This window comes from Uloborus diversus, chromosome 2 (genome assembly GCF_026930045.1).
Source record: "Uloborus diversus isolate 005 chromosome 2, Udiv.v.3.1, whole genome shotgun sequence".
Taxonomy (NCBI): domain Eukaryota; kingdom Metazoa; phylum Arthropoda; class Arachnida; order Araneae; family Uloboridae; genus Uloborus; species Uloborus diversus.
The window spans coordinates 31580293-31598289 of record NC_072732.1 but is presented as its reverse complement, the minus strand read 5'-3'; the positions used below and the strand labels follow the sequence as shown (position 1 = coordinate 31598289).

The window sequence follows — 17997 nt, the reverse complement described above, 5'->3', positions numbered from 1 at the left end:
AAATTGAATTTCTCTAAGCTCAATTTTCTAAGAAAAATTCATTTTGCAAATATGAAAAAAAAATTGCAAAAAGAAAAGCAGAAACCTTAAAAAAAAAAAAAAAAAAAGAAAGAAAGAAAGAAAAGAAATGAAATGCAGAAAAAATAGACACAATTAAGTTTAATGTTGCAAATAAATTGTAACTCTTCGATAATTTTAATCATTCATAAATTCTTTCTAAAAATAACAATTGTAGCGCCGCTGTAAAATAATTACTTCAATGAGTTGCAAACTGTAACTGCTAAGAAAAAGTTTTCAGAACACTCTAAAGAAATTTAATTTGAGTGAATGCTAAGTACCGAGTTTTAAAAATTAAATTATCTTTAAACCAATTCATAATGAGAGAAATAGTTCATATTCAAGCGGGCCAGTGTGGAAATCAAATTGGAGCTAAGGTACTTTTTACAAAAATTATATCTCTTTAAATTTTGATTGAAAATCATTTTTTTTTTTAAATTCTACATCTAACCAGTTTTTACTTATATTGTTACAAATCCTGCAAATAGTAATTATTGTAGTAACGTAACCTGTAAATAGTTTCCCGTAATGAATATACAACCCCTTTTTCATATGGCTAAAATATACGACCCCTATTCCCTTTCTGTTCATTGATAAAATTTGATAACGGTCAACGCATTTCGAGAAGCGTGTGGAATATTTGAGAAAATTCTTTTCGGTGTATTTAAGCCGTTAGCGATGGATAAACAGTTGAGTTTCGATTCAGATTTCGAACTGAGTGTGTGTATTAGCTCTGTTTATAGCGAGGCATTTCGCTGTGTTGTTTTCGTATTTGGAAGTAAATACGTGTGTAAACGTTGAGTTTACGGTGTTGCGTGATAATTGCTTAATTGCTGATGAATAATTTTGCAGTTGTTGACGATCTTTCCTGTACATAGTGTAAATAAATTTCCTGTGCTTTTATCAAGAACTGTGTCTTCATTTCAAGAAAGTGGAAGTCGCACCGAATCCGTAACAATTTGGCGCCCAACGTGGGGCTTCTTCTGGACTTTCTTGGAGTAAGTCTGACTTTGGACATTTTTTTCATAAAGACTTTTTGAATTTGGACTTTATTTTATGGTGATTACTCGCGCAATGGATGAACAATTAAAACAACTTCTTGATGCAATCAACTCTGTTAAAAATGAATTAGCGGCTAATCAAGACCAATTAAAAAGTGATTTGACTGCAAGTTTTACTGCAAATCAAGAACAATTAAAAAATGATATGGCGACTAATCAAGAACAATTAAAAAATGATATGGCGGCTAATCAAGAACAATTAAAAAATGATATGGCAGCTAATCAAGAACAATTAAAAAATGATATGGCGGCTAATCAAAACCAATTGAAAAGTGATTTAACGGTGCTGAAAAATGACCTAGTTTCTAACCAAGAGGAAATTAAAAACGATCTTACTTCGGTAAAGACTGTGATGGAAAATAAATTTAATGAGATAGAGCATCGAGTTGATGCTATTGAAGGAAAGTTTGAGGCAGTTGAAGGCCGATTCATCGCAGTGGAAAATAAAATCGAAGAGAAATTTGAAGAAAAATTAAGTTCCGTTGAAGGCCGATGCAATGCTGTAGAAAATAAACTGGAAGAAGAAGATAGAAAATTTCATCAACTTAAAGAAGACATCTTTAAAGACCTGGAAAGGAGATTGGCGACCGCGGAAAGCAGCTCTGTACAGTTTGGCGCTCCCACATCGGTTGCTCGACCGTCCATTAAACTTGCCACATTTGATGCGAAAACTTCGTGGCAGGTTTACAAAACTCAGTTCATGATAGTGGCGGAAGCGAACGGATGGGACTCTGCTACCAAGGCCTGTCATCTTGCAGCATCCCTGAGAGGTGACGCAGCGGACATTCTCCAGACCCTTCCGGACAGCCAGCGCCTGGATTTCGCTGCCCTCACATCTGCGTTGGAGCTTCGCTTCGGTGAGAAGTGCCAGAAAGATTTCAGCCGACTCCAGTTGAAGTCCCGTTTCCAGAAAACCGGGGAAACCCTGCAAGAGCTAGCGGCGGACGTCGAGAGATTGTCTCATCTTGCTTTTTGTGACTGTCCTGCGGATGTTCGAGACAACCTGGCACTCAACTACTACATCGACGGGGTTCGAGATCCGGAAATCCAGAAAGCTCTACGGATGGCGGATGTCAAAGACCTGAGTTCTGCTGTTGTGTATGCGATGAAGTTGGAGGCCGCCCAGCAAGCAACCCGCAAGGATCGCCATTCAATCCGCGGCGTGAAAACTGATGAGCCTGATCCGGTTTCGTCACGTTTTGCTGAACTGGAAAAGCAAATAAAAGAAATTGCAGGAATCCTCAAAAGGACTTCGGCTCCCAAGGACCATAATGGACAATCACTTAAGTGCTGGAAATGTGGTGGCGAGGGTCACTTACGAAGAAACTGTGAAGCTCGTCAAGGAACCAGAGGGAAGAGCACCTCTCCCTCGCAGGTCCAGGAAAACTAAGCCATGGCAATCTCGCGGGGCGGAGGTCGCCAAATTGGAATGAGCCCCATCTTAAAGTTTTCCAGATTTCATCGACGAGTGGCGGCAGTAATGGACTGTTTGTTTACGCATATGTAAACGGGTTTCCCTGCGAACTGATTATTGACACTGGAGCCAATGTTACGATCATTAGAACAGATGTGGCTCGTCAATTTGGACTCAACATTCTGTGGACGCCGCCCTGCGTTACCCTCCAAACTGTGACAGGTGACAAGATCGAGATTGAAGGTAAAGTGAACTTAGAAATTGTGTTTGGAAATGCCATTTACCATCATACCGCATTCGTTGCTGCTATCATAGACCCCTTCATTCTCGGATTGGACTTTTTAAAGAAGTATGACTTCAACCTCGACTTCAAGACTAACGAGCTGCACTCGACGAGAGAAGACATAGCAGTCTTTCCCGCAGAAAGTGATGTAAAATCCGCTCATCAAATAATTGCCCAAACAGATTTATCAATTCCCTCAAGGTCAGAATCATTAATACCCGGCTCCATTGAAGAAAGCAATAGTTTTAGATTTGGACTCATTGAATACCCCAACTTAAGCAATAACCCAAAAGGAGTGCTGGTAGCATCTACGCTTGTGGACCTTTCTAAGGATGTAATTCCAGTGAGAGTCGCCAACGTGAGTGAAAGGCCAAGGAATATCCGGAAAGGCGAAGTGTTAGCAACTTGTACTCCCGTAAACTGCATCATTAGAAGAAACAATTCCCCCGAGACTGTGTCTTCTGAGTCCTTGACATCGAAGTTAATTGGGAGTGCACCCTTATCGAAGGATCAAAGAACTGCTGCGGAACAATTGGTGGACGACTTCAAGCATCTGTTTTCATCTACATCGGAGGATGTGGGTCGGACGAATTTAACGCAGCATAGGATCTATACTGGAGAACACCCCCCTATTAAACAGCATCCAAGACGACTACCGTTCGCCAAGAAGGAAGAGGTTGAGACCCTCCTGAAAGAGATGAAGGAGAATGATGTAATCGAACCCTCATCCAGTCCTTGGGCCTCTCCCATCGTCTTGGTCCGAAAGAAAGATGGCTCCACCAGATTTTGTGTCGATTACCGACGACTGAATGAAATCACCAAGAAAGACAGTTACCCTCTTCCACGGATAGACGACACCTTAGACACTCTTTCCGGACACAAGTGGTTTTCGACCCTGGACTTGAAGAGCGGCTACTGGCAGGTTGAGATACACCCTGATGACCGAGAAAAGACAGCATTTACAACTGGACAAGGCTTATGGCAGTTTAAAGTGATGCCCTTCGGCCTCTGCAATGCACCAGCTACGTTCGAGCGTCTTATGGAGACAGTGTTAAGAGGACTTTCTTACGAATCCTGTCTGGTCTACTTAGACGATATCATCATCGTGGGACGCAGCTTCGAAGAACATCTGGCAAATCTTAGGAAGGTGCTGCAAAAGCTTAAGGAAGCCAATCTGAAGTTAAGCCCGTCCAAATGTAATTTGTTCCGCCGGGAAGTGAACTACCTTGGTCACATCATCTCTTCTGAGGGTGTGCAAACCGATCCAGAGAAGGTATCTGCGGTCAGGAGTTGGAGTCGTCCCGAAAACATCCATCAGCTGCGAAGTTTCCTGGGGCTCTGCACGTACTACAGGAAGTTTGTAAAGGGTTTTTCCAACATCGCACGACCTTTGCATAAGCTGACGGAGAGCAAGCAAAAGTTTGAATGGTCCAAAGAATGCGAAGATGCGTTTCTACGACTGAAGGAGGCTTTAACATCAACGCCTATCCTCGCCTATCCTCAGCCTGAAAAATCCTTTATCCTGGACACTGATGCGAGCAACGAGGGCATCGGAGCTGTTTTATCCCAAGAAATTGACGGAAATGAACATGTCATCGCTTACTGGAGCAAATGCTTATCAAAGTCGGAGCGAAATTACTGCGTCACCAGAAAGGAGTTACTGGCCATAGTGAAAGCTGTAGAACACTTCCATCATTACCTCTACGGCCGAAAATTTCTGCTTCGGACAGATCATGCCTCATTAACTTGGCTTTTGAACTTCAAAAATCCGGAAGGTCAGATAGCCAGGTGGATTCAGCGGCTCCAGGAATATGACATGGAGATCAAGCACCGAAAAGGGTTGTCTCACGGCAATGCAGACGCTTTATCAAGGAGACCCTGTCCTGAGAACTGCAATTATTGTTCCCGAATCGAGAAACAGTATGGAACGACTAGCCCTAATGCCTATCAGGTGACAGTGACTCCAACTTCATCAGAACCTGATCCATGGAGTGATGACCAAGTTCGAAAAGATCAACTTGAAGACCCCGACATAAAACCAATTTTGGAGTTCATGGAAAGTGACAGTCGACGCCCTCGCTGGCAGGACGTTTCCACCTTCACTCCTGCAACAAAAAGATACTGGGCTTTATGGAACTCGCTCCATTTACGGAACGGCGTACTGTACCGAAAATGGGAATCTGACGACGGCAAAACATCTAGGTGGCAGTTACTACTTCCCCGATCAAGGATTTCAGATGTTCTGAAAGAAATACATAGTAGTGCGACTGGAGGACATTTTGGTGTCTTGAAAACCCTCAATAAAGTTCGGGAGCGCTTCTTCTGGAGCAAGGCGAAGGATGACGTGGAGAAGTGGTGCCATTCTTGTGACGCCTGTTCTGCTCGTAAAGGACCGAAGAAAAGAAGCAGAGGGAAGCTACATCTGTACAACGTTGGAGCTCCTTTCGAACGAATTGGGATCGACATCCTGGGTCCTCTACCAAGAACTGCTGATGGGAACAAATACATTCTTGTTTCCATCGACTACTTCACCAAATGGCCGGAAGCATATCCCATTCCAGATCAAGAAGCTGCTACCGTAGCAGAGACTCTAGTCCAGCATTGGATCTCGAGATACGGAACACCTTTGCAGATTCATTCCGATCAAGGGAGAAATTTCATCTCAGCTGTGTTTAAGGGCCTATGTCAAATTCTCGGAATTGAGAAAACTAGGACAACACCACTACACCCACAATCGGACGGCATGGTGGAGAGATTTAACCGCACAATCCTGAACAATCTCTCACTTATGGTATCCAGAAATCAACAGGATTGGGACAAGAAGCTACCTTTGTTCCTGCTGGCCTACCGCAGTGCTGTCCACGAGACTACCGGATTTGCCCCATCTCAGATGCTCTTCGGACGAGAGCTTCGGCTACCTTGTGATCTCGTCTTCGGTCGTCCTCCGGATGCGCCTTCATCGCCTGAGGAGTACATCCAGGATCTCCAGGCCCGGTTGGAAGACGTTCATAACTTCGCACGAGAGCGAATCAACATCGCGGCGGAGAAGATGAAGACCCGATACGACACAAGGTCTACTGGACATGAATTCAACGAAGGCGACAAGGTTTGGTTATGGAATCCCATCCGACGGAAAGGTCTGTCACCCAAATTGCAGTCGCATTGGGATGGACCCTACAAAGTCCTTAACCGACTAAATGACGTCGTGGTGAGGATCCAAAAATCACCTAATGCAAAACCTAGGGTTGTACATTATGATCGGTTAGCCCCATACTATGGCCATAGTTCATGAGTATTACGTAAACAACCATGGTTGATAACATAAAAGTTGTAGATAATTTTTGCTTTTAATGTTTAGTAATATTTCTTGTTATTATTGTGTTTTCTGTATCTGTTAGTTATTATTTAATGTGTGGAATTGTGAACTTGTGATAGAAGTTTGGCACCCTTTCTGGGGATTGTACTGCCCGGGACGTGCAGTCCTTAGGAAGGGGGCAATGTTACAAATCCTGCAAATAGTAATTATTGTAGTAACGTAACCTGTAAATAGTTTCCCGTAATGAATATACAACCCCTTTTTCATATGGCTAAAATATACGACCCCTATTCCCTTTCTGTTCATTGATAAAATTTGATAACGGTCAACGCATTTCGAGAAGCGTGTGGAATATTTGAGAAAATTCTTTTCGGTGTATTTAAGCCGTTAGCGATGGATAAACAGTTGAGTTTCGATTCAGATTTCGAACTGAGTGTGTGTATTAGCTCTGTTTATAGCGAGGCATTTCGCTGTGTTGTTTTCGTATTTGGAAGTAAATACGTGTGTAAACGTTGAGTTTACGGTGTTGCGTGATAATTGCTTAATTGCTGATGAATAATTTTGCAGTTGTTGACGATCTTTCCTGTACATAGTGTAAATAAATTTCCTGTGCTTTTATCAAGAACTGTGTCTTCATTTCAAGAAAGTGGAAGTCGCACCGAATCCGTAACAATATTATTCTTACTTTGTATTAAAGTTTTGATTTATATCATTTGTACAATAATTTAAAAATGCTTAATTGTTGTACAACCTTGTATTTGTATCCCCTTGTATCCCAATGAGTTTTAGATCATTAATTAAGCACTTTGCAATTATTTAGAAAGGAAGTATTTAGAATGTGATTAAAATTTTGGCAGGGTTACATAAAAGCAGTCGCTTGGTGAAATGTAAAATAAATAATGGAGTTGTAAATGCATAATTTGTTTGGCGGATTCTTTAATTTTAGTCTGGAACTCTTAATGTCAGTTAATGGCTTGCTTTGGGATTATTTCATATTTTAAAGAAACTTTTAATAGTGTTTAATGGCTGTTTTTATTTACGTATTTGGAAAAAAAATTTAGATTTCACAGAAACTTTTGGAATGGTTGTGGCGCCAAAATTTTTGAAAACACGCCGAGATTACGCTACCGTATCTTTAACACTTGGTGGATTACTTTAATGTAATGGAACGTTTAATGGTGTTTAAGAGGAATTACCATAACCTGGAACATGTCGAAGTGGCGAAAGAAATTTCGTATAGGATGATATTGCTGCCACCATTTTGTTCTCCACATGCATGAGTTTTACATTTTGATGGAATTTTTGGAACAGCTTTAGTTAAATCGCCGAGTTGGCGACATTTTTTTTTTTTTTTTTTGCAACTTTTTTCAGTGATAACTCGTCAATTGTGCTGTTTTGTGTTTTGTCTTTCCTTCACAGTTTACAAAGGTTGCCGTAAAATGTAAACACGTTAGCACGGCTTGGCGGCATTATACTATAATAACTGTTTCGAACATTTGCTAATTTTATATTTTTGGCGGGATGCTTGGAAGAACCATCATAACGTCTACACTTTGAGCGTTTTCAAACTTTTCCCTCCAACAAAAGGCTAATCTGCTAATCAAATCTGCCAAAATCAATGCCATTGAAATTTAGCTTTTAAAGTTTTGTTTTTAAACAAAGCAAGCCATTAAGCACACCTAAAAATTTCATTAAAATAGAAAAATTGCGACAGGTAATTAAATAAAGCTATTAACTTATAAAATAATCATCTAAATATTAAAAAACAAGCCATTAACTAACATGAAAAGTTCCATTAAAAACGAAAATTAAAACATGAGGAGTAAAAATGGCAGCAGCTATTCAGGCAATTGGAAATATTTCCGCAATTTGCCATGTTCCTTTTTAAGATAATTCCACCGATTGTTTTACATTTAAATTAATTAAATTAATTTTTTGGTTTACTATTTTTCAGCTTCATGGAACTTTTAATCTTGTTTAATAACTTGTTCTGTTTGAAAATTGAAATTTGAATTTTAAATTTTACTAAAACTGTTTTTTGCTTCATTTTAAAAGCAGATATTGTTTTGAGTAGTCTGGCGAATTTTGAAAACTGAACGAGTATTCGGCATAAAGATAATTTTCACGTTTTAAATGGCAATTTAGTTATTTATTTTATCTTTTTACATTTAAGTGGAAGGTTTCGTCTTGTTACGATTGAAAACTTTGGCACCACTTCAATTCTGAGTGTGTCCAATGTTTCAAAGCTTGAAGATCGCTGTAAAATGCGACTATCTTGATGGAAAAAGTATCAATTTCTAGGATTTAGTCTGCTCTTTCCAAATATGTACTTATTTTGTGTGTAGGTCCTACAGGAATCTCAAAAATCGGTCGTTTTCTCAGAATTTTGTTTTTTTACTCATTTTCCTTATAATTACCATTACTCAGTTACGGTTTAGGATTGGACACAATAATAGGTGGTTCTATGCTCCGCTTGGGCTCTTCTATCACCCCCTTTCGTAGGGCAGATTCGATCAAATTCACCCTGTACACATTGATGGGTGTTGGTTTAACATTGGATTTGCGCAATGGCAATCTAACAATGAGCAATCGTCAGTCACATGACTCGGTTAAAACGGCAATAAGTTTTCCTGCTAAACTATGAATTTCCACGACTTAGTAATTTCTCGAAATTTCAGTTATTAACATTGACGAGGAAAGGACTGTTGAACATTAATAAATGGTGAAAAATTGCGCTGCCTATGGAGGCAAAGAAAGATTTTTTTGCAGTCACCGTTGTAGAATTCGAATATTCAACGTCAAATATCAGCATGTTTTGCGTTAATGAGTAGCGTTTATGTTTATTTCAGTTCTGGGAAGTCATCTCGGATGAGCACGGAATCGATCCCACTGGTACTTATCACGGAGATTCGGATTTGCAGCTGGAGCGTATAAATGTGTACTATAACGAAGCTACAGGTAAGTGAGAGTGGGAGACACTGCTGCGCTGATACGATATGTATCTCATTTGAGCCAGTGAGAAGGAAAGGGATGAAAGTGCCAAAATTAAAAATTTGCAGATAACTAGTACAAATGAATGGTGAACCTTTTCTCTGTTTCGGGACAAGAGATAGTAATACATAGGTATTGCTATACAGTATGATTAAGAAAAAAAAATCAATGAAAGCCTACCTAGGACCGCAACTTCAAATGCGTAATTTAAAAAAATGAAATTGTTCACTTATATCCCTTTGCTTCTCACTGACTCATTTATGAATGCATAAACACAACGAACTAATTTCTACTGTTAGTCCTTTTTAAGAAAAAGTTACATTTTGAGCTTAAAAAAAATTTTTTTTCTTCTTTTTGACGGAATTTAGAAGCATAGCAAATACAAAAGAACCTCCTCAACCCGGACTAATAGGAGGGAGATACACCTCGTCGTCCGAATTAATGAAAGTACGAATTAAAGAAAATAACCTATAAATTGAGTCACGGCACATAAACGAACTAGTGTGCACAGTAAAAATTGTATTTTGAGTTCAAGACGATGAAATACAAAGCTGTACAAGAAAAAATTCCAAAAATATATTATTGCGCTAGTTCACCATTTATTTATACAATGTGTACATTTAAATAGCTGGATTAATGAAGATTTACTTTAAAAGCGATACCGAACAGTTTGTTACAGCCTCAAAAGATTGCAGTTTTCCCTTGTTTTGGGCTCGTCAATCTGAAATTCTGTAACAGAGCTGATGCAGAAATCATCTCACATAGAAGCTGATTTTACAGTGGTAGATAAAAAATATTTTAGCAAACCAGCGGAAGTTCCGCAAATATGATACAGCTCCACATCAAAATGAAGAAACAAAATCTAGGTTATGAAGCTGCAAATTAATGCCTCATGGCCAGATAAGAGCTACGGTGAGATTGCTAGCAAACGTCGAACAGCTCGTTTCAGTATCCAGAGACTGCCGTTTCGCCTTTGGTTAATACTCGTCAATCTGGGTAAAGGATTGCAAAACTTTTCTTTCGATCTTGGTTAGGTAAGGATCTTTTTATCAATTCACACTGAATTTTCCTTAACAATTTGTTTAAATGGAATAAACCAGTGGTGTCCAACCTATGGCCCGTGGATCACATGCGGCTCGTGAAGATGACCCATGTGGCCCGTTTTTATGTTCAATGTTGCCAATCGAAAACCGCATTCGGGAACCTTCCAAAGTAACCTTTAATATTTATTCGTTATCAAAATTTAGACACACGGCAGTGTGTCAGCCAAGTTCGGAAATCAGGCGACACATCTGCCAGTGTGTATCTTACACGAATCATTTCAAGCTACTTTTGACCCCCTCATTTCTCAGAAACTATTAAATCTACGTGCTTGAAATTTTGTATGTCTAATAGAGCTGCATAGCAGACCTATAATCCTAAATTTCATGAGTGTACCTCTTATAGTTATGGAATTATTAAGATCAAAAAAGTGTCATTTTTAACACTGACTCACTCACTCACTTATCAAAATGTTTACGAACTTCCAAGAGTCTCACATACTTGAAATTTGGCATAAAGATATATTTTCATGCATATGTAAAGGGAAAAATCTAAAAAGTCAAAAAACTACATTAAAATAGCAAAAAACTACGCTATTTTTTATGAGCATCACGGCGAAATCACTTCACCGCGCGATTGCAAAATATTTCGCCAAATAAATCAAAACAAATGGGCTCATCAAACGTTGCCAAAACAAGGTTGTTGAAGTTTTAAATTAACAATTTAACTTCTAACCAAGATGGGGCTTTAAACAGCACTTTAAGTTCTGCCAAAATGAAAAATGATCCATTAAAAAATTGCAAATCTAGAGCTAAGTCTTTAAAATCAAAAATAACCAGCTTTAAAGTTTATAAACCTTTATATCTCAATTCAATGCAAAATTTTACCGGAGGAGCAAAAATGGCAGCAATAATTTCAACAATTAAGAAATATTTTCGCCAATTCTGCATATTTTACGATCTACGTTATGATAATCCCTCCGAACAATAAAGAAATTCCAGACAGATTTTGAGATGAGTCTTAGCAATTTTCCTAACTGTCGAGAAATTTGAAGACGCCAAAGACCAAGAGTTAATGTACTTCGGCCTTGCTGATAAATAGGAAAAAAAAAAGACAATTATTTCCCAAAATTGGCGATAGCACCAAGTCTTTAGTTATCGAAATTTCTTCAAAACTTCTAACTCGCAACACCAGAGCTCGTATACGCTACATTGCGATGATTAACAATACTAAAGCCCCCATATATACGAGCCGACGCATCAGCTTAAGATTAGCCATTTTGGATCGGAGCGTGTGTTTGAGTGGTTGTCTTTTCTGGCGTGTTATCGCGTTTGGTGATTGTTCACTGTGATTAATTTTTAGCGGCACGTGAATTGTTTATTAAATAAAATATTATTTTCGGCAAATTTGGCGAAATCCGAAACTTTGCTGTGGTAACCCTAGGATGCAACAATGAAAAATCCGATCCAAAATGGCTAAACTTAAGCTGATGCGTCGGCCTATCTATATAGCGGCTCTAAACAATACTAAAAAAAAAAGTACAACATTCCATTCCACGTGCTTTCTTTGGGATAAATTACAAGCTTCAGACAGTTTGTGGTGTAATGTAATTTCAGAAGAATGGAAAGGAAAGTTTCCCACAAACACGATGAAAATATCTGTCATTCACTAAGCGTCAAAGCAAGTTATAAGTTACGGCATTTGTTTGTTTTACCTTTTTCATCCGCCATTATACAGTAGCTGCAGCGCCCCCTATAGTTTATTTGAGGTGCGAATAAAACGAAACCGCAAACCAGTGCACCGTAAAAGCAGAGAAAAGAAAGGAAATCATATATTTGTATATCCTTTTGCATTTATAATTGTCTAAATTAGAACATGACCTTTGATTTAGCTTTTCAAAAAGTAATGATATCCCAACAAAACATAAATGTGAAAAAGAAGCCAAGTTCGGTCGAAATGAGATTCAGGGTAGACGGTGTCACCGACAAAAAAAGTTCAGATCTAAACGGTTACCAAGTTCCATAGCAGTTCCTCATAGATGTTGGATTTTCCCATGTTCTTCGATTCATCTAGAAAACAATTTTTTATTTTCTTTGATATTGGATTTAAAACTTGGCAAGTTTGAAAAAAAAAAAAAAAAAAAATGATGACTGAAACTTCCCGCAAGTTTAAAATCCATTATCAAAGAAAGTAAAAAATTGTTTTCTAGATGAATCGAAGAACATGGGAAAATCCAACATCTATGAGGAACTGCTATGGAACTTGGTAACCGTTTAGATCTGAACTTTTTTTGTCGGTGACACCGTCTACCCTGAATCTCATTTCGACCGAACTTGGCTTCTTTTTCACATTTATGTTTTGTTGGGATAAATATTACAAAATCGGTCTCAAATATTCAGGAACTGGTTTCTAAAGCACAGATGCAAACTATTCGCAACTCCAACGAACTATAGGGGGCACTGTAGTCACTTTCTAATGGCGGACGAAAAAAGTAAAACCAACGCACGTGGTAACGAAGAAAATGCTAATAAGCCTAGTAAATTTTGTTTGTATGCATGATTTTTTCGCTTTATTATTCTTAAATTGATTTTCAAAGTCTTATTGATATTCTGGCCCACGTAGAAAGAAATGAAAATTCAAGAAGCATTACTAAACGTTAAAAATTAATGCAAATTACGTAGTTCGTAGTTCTAAGCAGCTATTTCCACGATATTGAATTCGATATTTATCAGTTCTTGATAAAACTAAATAATAATTGTGGCCTGACAAGAATAACAATTAATGCTAGATAATTTAACTATATGACATTACGAATTAATATCAAAAGGAGATGATACTTCTTTGCCTTGCTTGGTTAGCACTAATTGTTTTGCATTTGTAGCCGAGTTATTTTTCTCAAATTGCCGAATCGGTTAATTTAAAATTTTTCTGTTTCGTATTTTTCTAATTTCTGCGTTATGATTTAATTATGTCATGCCATGCAAATCATCAACAACATTCTCACGGATAAATGGTGGTAGTTTTCTTTTTAATTGATCTAACATTATTTCTTTAAACTTGTCGAATTCTGTAATCTTTCTACCATTTTATTCCACTCATGATAAAAAATAAATATGTATGGTTTAACTGACATGCGAAATCTCTCACCAATACCCCAGTCAATAAAGGTTTCGTGTCGCAACAAATTTAGGGAAAGCTAAATTTTTGCAGGTTATTAATACATAAAGTATACACTAAAAAAATACAAAGTCCCGACCCCCCCCCCCCCCTCCAAAACATTGCAAGAGCAGTACTGTGATTATACGTTTTTCGTGTCGCAACTAATTAGGGGAAAGCTGAATTTTGGCAGGATGTTAGACATAAAGTACACACTAAAAAGCCACGAAGTCCCGACCCCCACCCCTTTTGCTTTCTCCCCACCCTCTCCGATACATTGCAATAGCGGTACTATGATTATACGCTTTTTGTGTCGCACCTAATTAGGGGAAAGCTGAATTTTGGCAGGATGTTAGTACATAATGTATTCTTTAAAAAAGTACAAAGTCCCGACCTCCACCACTCTTTCTCCGCCCCCCCCCCTTCCTCACCCCCTCCGAAACACTGCAAGAACAGTACTATCATTGTACGCTTTTCGTGTCGCAACTAATGAAGAGAAAGCTGAATTTTGGCAGGATGTTAGTACGTAATGTATTCTTTAAAAAAGTACAAAGCCCAGATCTCCACCCCTCTTGCTTTCCTCCCCATCCCCTCCGAAACATAGCAAGAGCAGTACTATGATTAACGCTTTTCGTGTTCCAACCAAATAAGGTAAAGCTGATTTTTTTCCAAGATGTTGGTGTACTAAGTATACACTAAAAAAACACAAAGTCCCTACCCCTATTGCTTCTCCCCCCCCCCGTTCCGTCCGAAACATTGCAACAGCAGTATTATGATTATACGCTTACAGCTCGAAAACTAATGATGATACTGGAGTATTCCTTTTTTTATTTCACTTCTTACAATATTATAATCCAGTGGTGCCCAACCTACGTCCCACGGGTCACATCCGGCCCATGAAACTGATCAGTGTGAACCGTTGTTTTGCGAAATGTTACAACTCGAGGACTACGTAGCAACTGGTTTCTGAAAAACAGGTTGCATTCAACACAAAAAAAGGCATCAAGTTATTATAACTACAATGTTTCTTTTATAAGGGGTCATTTAACAGTTTGTTGGCTTGGTCTGAAATATTGTTACAATGCATTCCACTACAGTGCCCACACATAGACGTACAATCGAACCCAGTTTTACGACAGCTAGCTACAGTTTGTAACACAATGTTTTACAGTTGCAAGATATTAGTAGGAGAATTTCACTTGGAGCAGAGAGGTTATTGTCATGATCTTAGGAATCAGTCTGTTGCTTGTGAAATATATTTCCAAACCCATTCTTCTGCTGGAAGTTTAAAACCTAACCAAGTTTGAATAAAGGTTTGTGAAAAGCAAGTAATCACAAAAATGTCCCTTAAGTCCACTTTTCATTTATCAAAACTTCCACCAACTTCAGACGTCACTCGTCAACATCTTTTTAAGGTTTCCACCAGAGTTTTTAGGGTCAATACCAGATTCAAACTTGGTTAGGTTTTAAACTTCCCCCAGAAGAGTGGGGTTGGCATTATACTTCATGCAACAGACTGATTCCTAAGTTCATGAAGATTACCTCTGCTTCAAGTGAATTTCTCCAATTAGTATCTTGCAATTGAAAAGATTATGTGTTCAAACTTTATCTGTAATAAAGCTAGGTTCGATTGCACTGTATGTGTGGACACTGTAGTGGAATGCACTGTAACAATATTTTGGGACCAAACCAACGAAATATTGGAAGATGGCCTCTTATGTAAGACATAAAAATAAAAATCAAAAGTAATATTAAACGTTAATAATATCCGCTGCGAGAAAATAATCAGTTCAAATATACTATTCCTGATTTATTTAAAGTTTAAATAGTTAGCCAAGCATTAATATTATTTTGTAGACTATCGCCGACACAAACGAATTATAAACTTTTGTAACAAATAATTCCATTATGGTAGTAAAAAACTTTAAGTGAACGTCATTACATTGTTGATCCATTTCAAGAAAATGACTATTATCATATTATCTATATATATAAAAATGGAGTTTGGTAAATTTGTTCCCTAAGATCTCAGAAACTACCCGGCAGATTTGGCTTAAACTGTCACCGTTTGTTCAGTTTGTTACTGGGAAGGTTTATAGACCAGTTCGAAAAAAATCCGATTGATAGTTCCCTTTTTATTCCAATTTTAGTCCCAATTTTCGCATAAATGCCCCAATATGGAGGTGGAAAAAAACGTGCACATATTAACATTTTAGGTCCATCGAAAGCGCCAATTTTTCTGCTGAAGATAGCATCTGTTCGAAGTTTCTAAGTTGTATAAAAAACGAGTTATGAGCTTTTTTGTTCCCTGTTCGAAGGCTTTCATCAACCCAAGTTATTATTTAGTGTGTCATCTCAACTCCTAATTGTTGTATTGTTGAATATTTTTGCGTTTCGACTGACTTTTTGAAGCTTTTCTCAAGTCAAATCTTAAAGTAACGTTTTCCCACAAGATTGGCTAAAAATAAATGGATTTGGCTGATCATTTTACTTTTAAACGGAACTTATGTAATTAATGGTTTATTATTATTATTTATGCTGATTGGACACTTGCTCACTATATCCAACCAACCAGCAGAAATATCGCCAGAATTTTTTCAGACAGATTTCAGTAGCTGATGCATTTGGCAGTTTTTTCCACTGTCGCTGTTTTTGAGCCCAAAGACTACGTAATAATGTTTCTCAGCTTTCACCATATAAACAAAATATCGCCAATCAAAGATACTTAAAAAAAATTTAAAAAAATACTGTGTAAAATAATTCAACAACTAAATTAGGCAAATCCATAAACCGCACAAAAACTTCCATTAATTTTTCTTTTTGTACGATTTCAAACAATCGCCAAATTTTACTACTTATTTTGGAAACATTTCGGATGAAACCGTTTAGCGCCATTTTATTTTGACCAAAAGTATCTCAGCATCTGGCAACAATTTTCTATACTAAAAATTAGTAAGGAGGGGGGAGCATTATCCCAAAATGATTCTCGCAAATTTGGTAAGATTTTAAACCGCACCAAGTGCACACAAAAATTGAAATTTCCCAAAATAACTAAAGCAAGTGTAAGGGGAACACGGGCGGCTACATTTTTTAAAACAGTTCGTACATCAATAGCCATACAGAGAAGGTTTTAGATTTAAAAAAAAAGTACTAACAGATAAATCTTTTTAAACATGTAAGGTTTAATTTCGTATTTCGGAAATTCTTATAATTTGTATATGCTTAAATGTCGTGCTTTCGTTTCTAATTGAATACTATTTTGATCTTTATACTTATTGCTATTTTAGTTTAATGAGTAAGGAAGAAGCTCGATTTTTAATCACGTCAAAAAGGTTTGTTTTAAATTCTTTCGCTTAAAACAGAAAACAAGGGCAAGTAACGATTGTTTCTCATAATTATTACTGACCAAGGCAACGCCGGGTATTTTTGCTAGTTATCTCTAAATTTCGTACAAACATTTCTTTCCAAGACGTAATGATAAAAAGCTATTAATTTTTTTAAGTTACTTTTTGGTTTTTGTTATGAGATTTCTGTATATGATTAAGTTGGTAAAATGGTGAAACTGAGCTATCTACATAAAAAGTGTATGTTTCATAATTTGTGTATAACAGTTGTCCCGAACAATGTTTTCAGAAACCAATTTCTAAATACTTGACTAACAATTTGTAACATTATCATTAATCGTGCTCTTCGAGTTGTAACATTTCACAAAACAACGGGCAACACGGATCAGCTTCGCGGGCCGGATACGGCACCTAACCCTTAGGTTGGGCACCACTGGTTTATAATATTGTTAGGAGTGAAATAAAAAAAGGAACACCCTAGTAACATCATAAATTTTCAACCTCTACGCGTATAATTATAGTACTGAACTGATCAGTGTGCAATGTTTCGGAAGGAGAGGGGGAGGAGCAGCAAGAGGGGTTGGGGTCAGGACTGTTTAGGTTTTAGTGTACACTTTATGTACTAACATTGTGCAAAAATTCAGCTTTCTCTTAATTAGCTGCGAAAAGAAAAGCGAATAATCATAGTACTGCTCTTGATGGTCAAAGTGTTTCGGAGAGGGGGGGGGTGGAAGCAAGAGGGGTAGGGGTCGGGACTTTGTGTTTTTTTAGTGTTTTCTTTATTTACTAACGTACTGCCAAAATTAAGCTTTCCCCTAATTGGTTGTGACACAAAAAGCGTATAATCATAGTACTGCTATTGCAATGTTTCGGAAGGGGGTGGGGGAGAAAGCAAGAGGGGTGGAGGTCGGGACTTTGTGGCTTTTTAGTGTGTACCTTATGTACAAACATCCTGCCAAAACTCAGCTTTTCCCTAATTAGTTGCGACACGAAAAACGTATAATCATAGTACTGCTCTTGCAGTGTTTCGGAGGGAGGTGGGGGAGAAAGCAAGAGGGGTGGGGGTCGGGACTTTGAATTTTTTAGTGTATACTTTATTTGCCAACATCCTGCAAAAATTCAGCTTTCCTTAAGTTAGTAGCGACAAAGCCTATTTTTTTACCATCATTGACTGTTCTATAAATGTTCTTTGCTCGCACAATACTAAAACCCTAATAACCCTAAAACCTAAATAACCCTAAACTGTAATCCCACTATTTTGGCGAGAAAAATTCTCAGCGTTAAATATTTTTCATTTCGTTCTACCATAATATATTCAAGAAAATATTTTGCAT

At 37.8% G+C, this 17997-nt stretch overlaps 1 protein-coding gene across 1 annotated transcript in view; it reads left to right on the top strand.

Annotated features, from left to right (window-relative positions):
• The first annotated feature begins 359 nt into the window (after positions 1–359).
• The window catches only part of LOC129235165 (tubulin beta-4B chain-like), a 29642-nt gene continuing 12004 nt past the window's right edge, over positions 360–17997 (top strand). Inside the window, exons 1-2 of the mRNA XM_054868855.1 lie at positions 360–434; positions 8981–9089. Of these exons, the coding sequence (XP_054724830.1) occupies positions 378–434; positions 8981–9089 (166 nt within the window). The 5' untranslated portion in view covers positions 360–377. The remainder of the gene's footprint in view (positions 435–8980; positions 9090–17997) is intronic.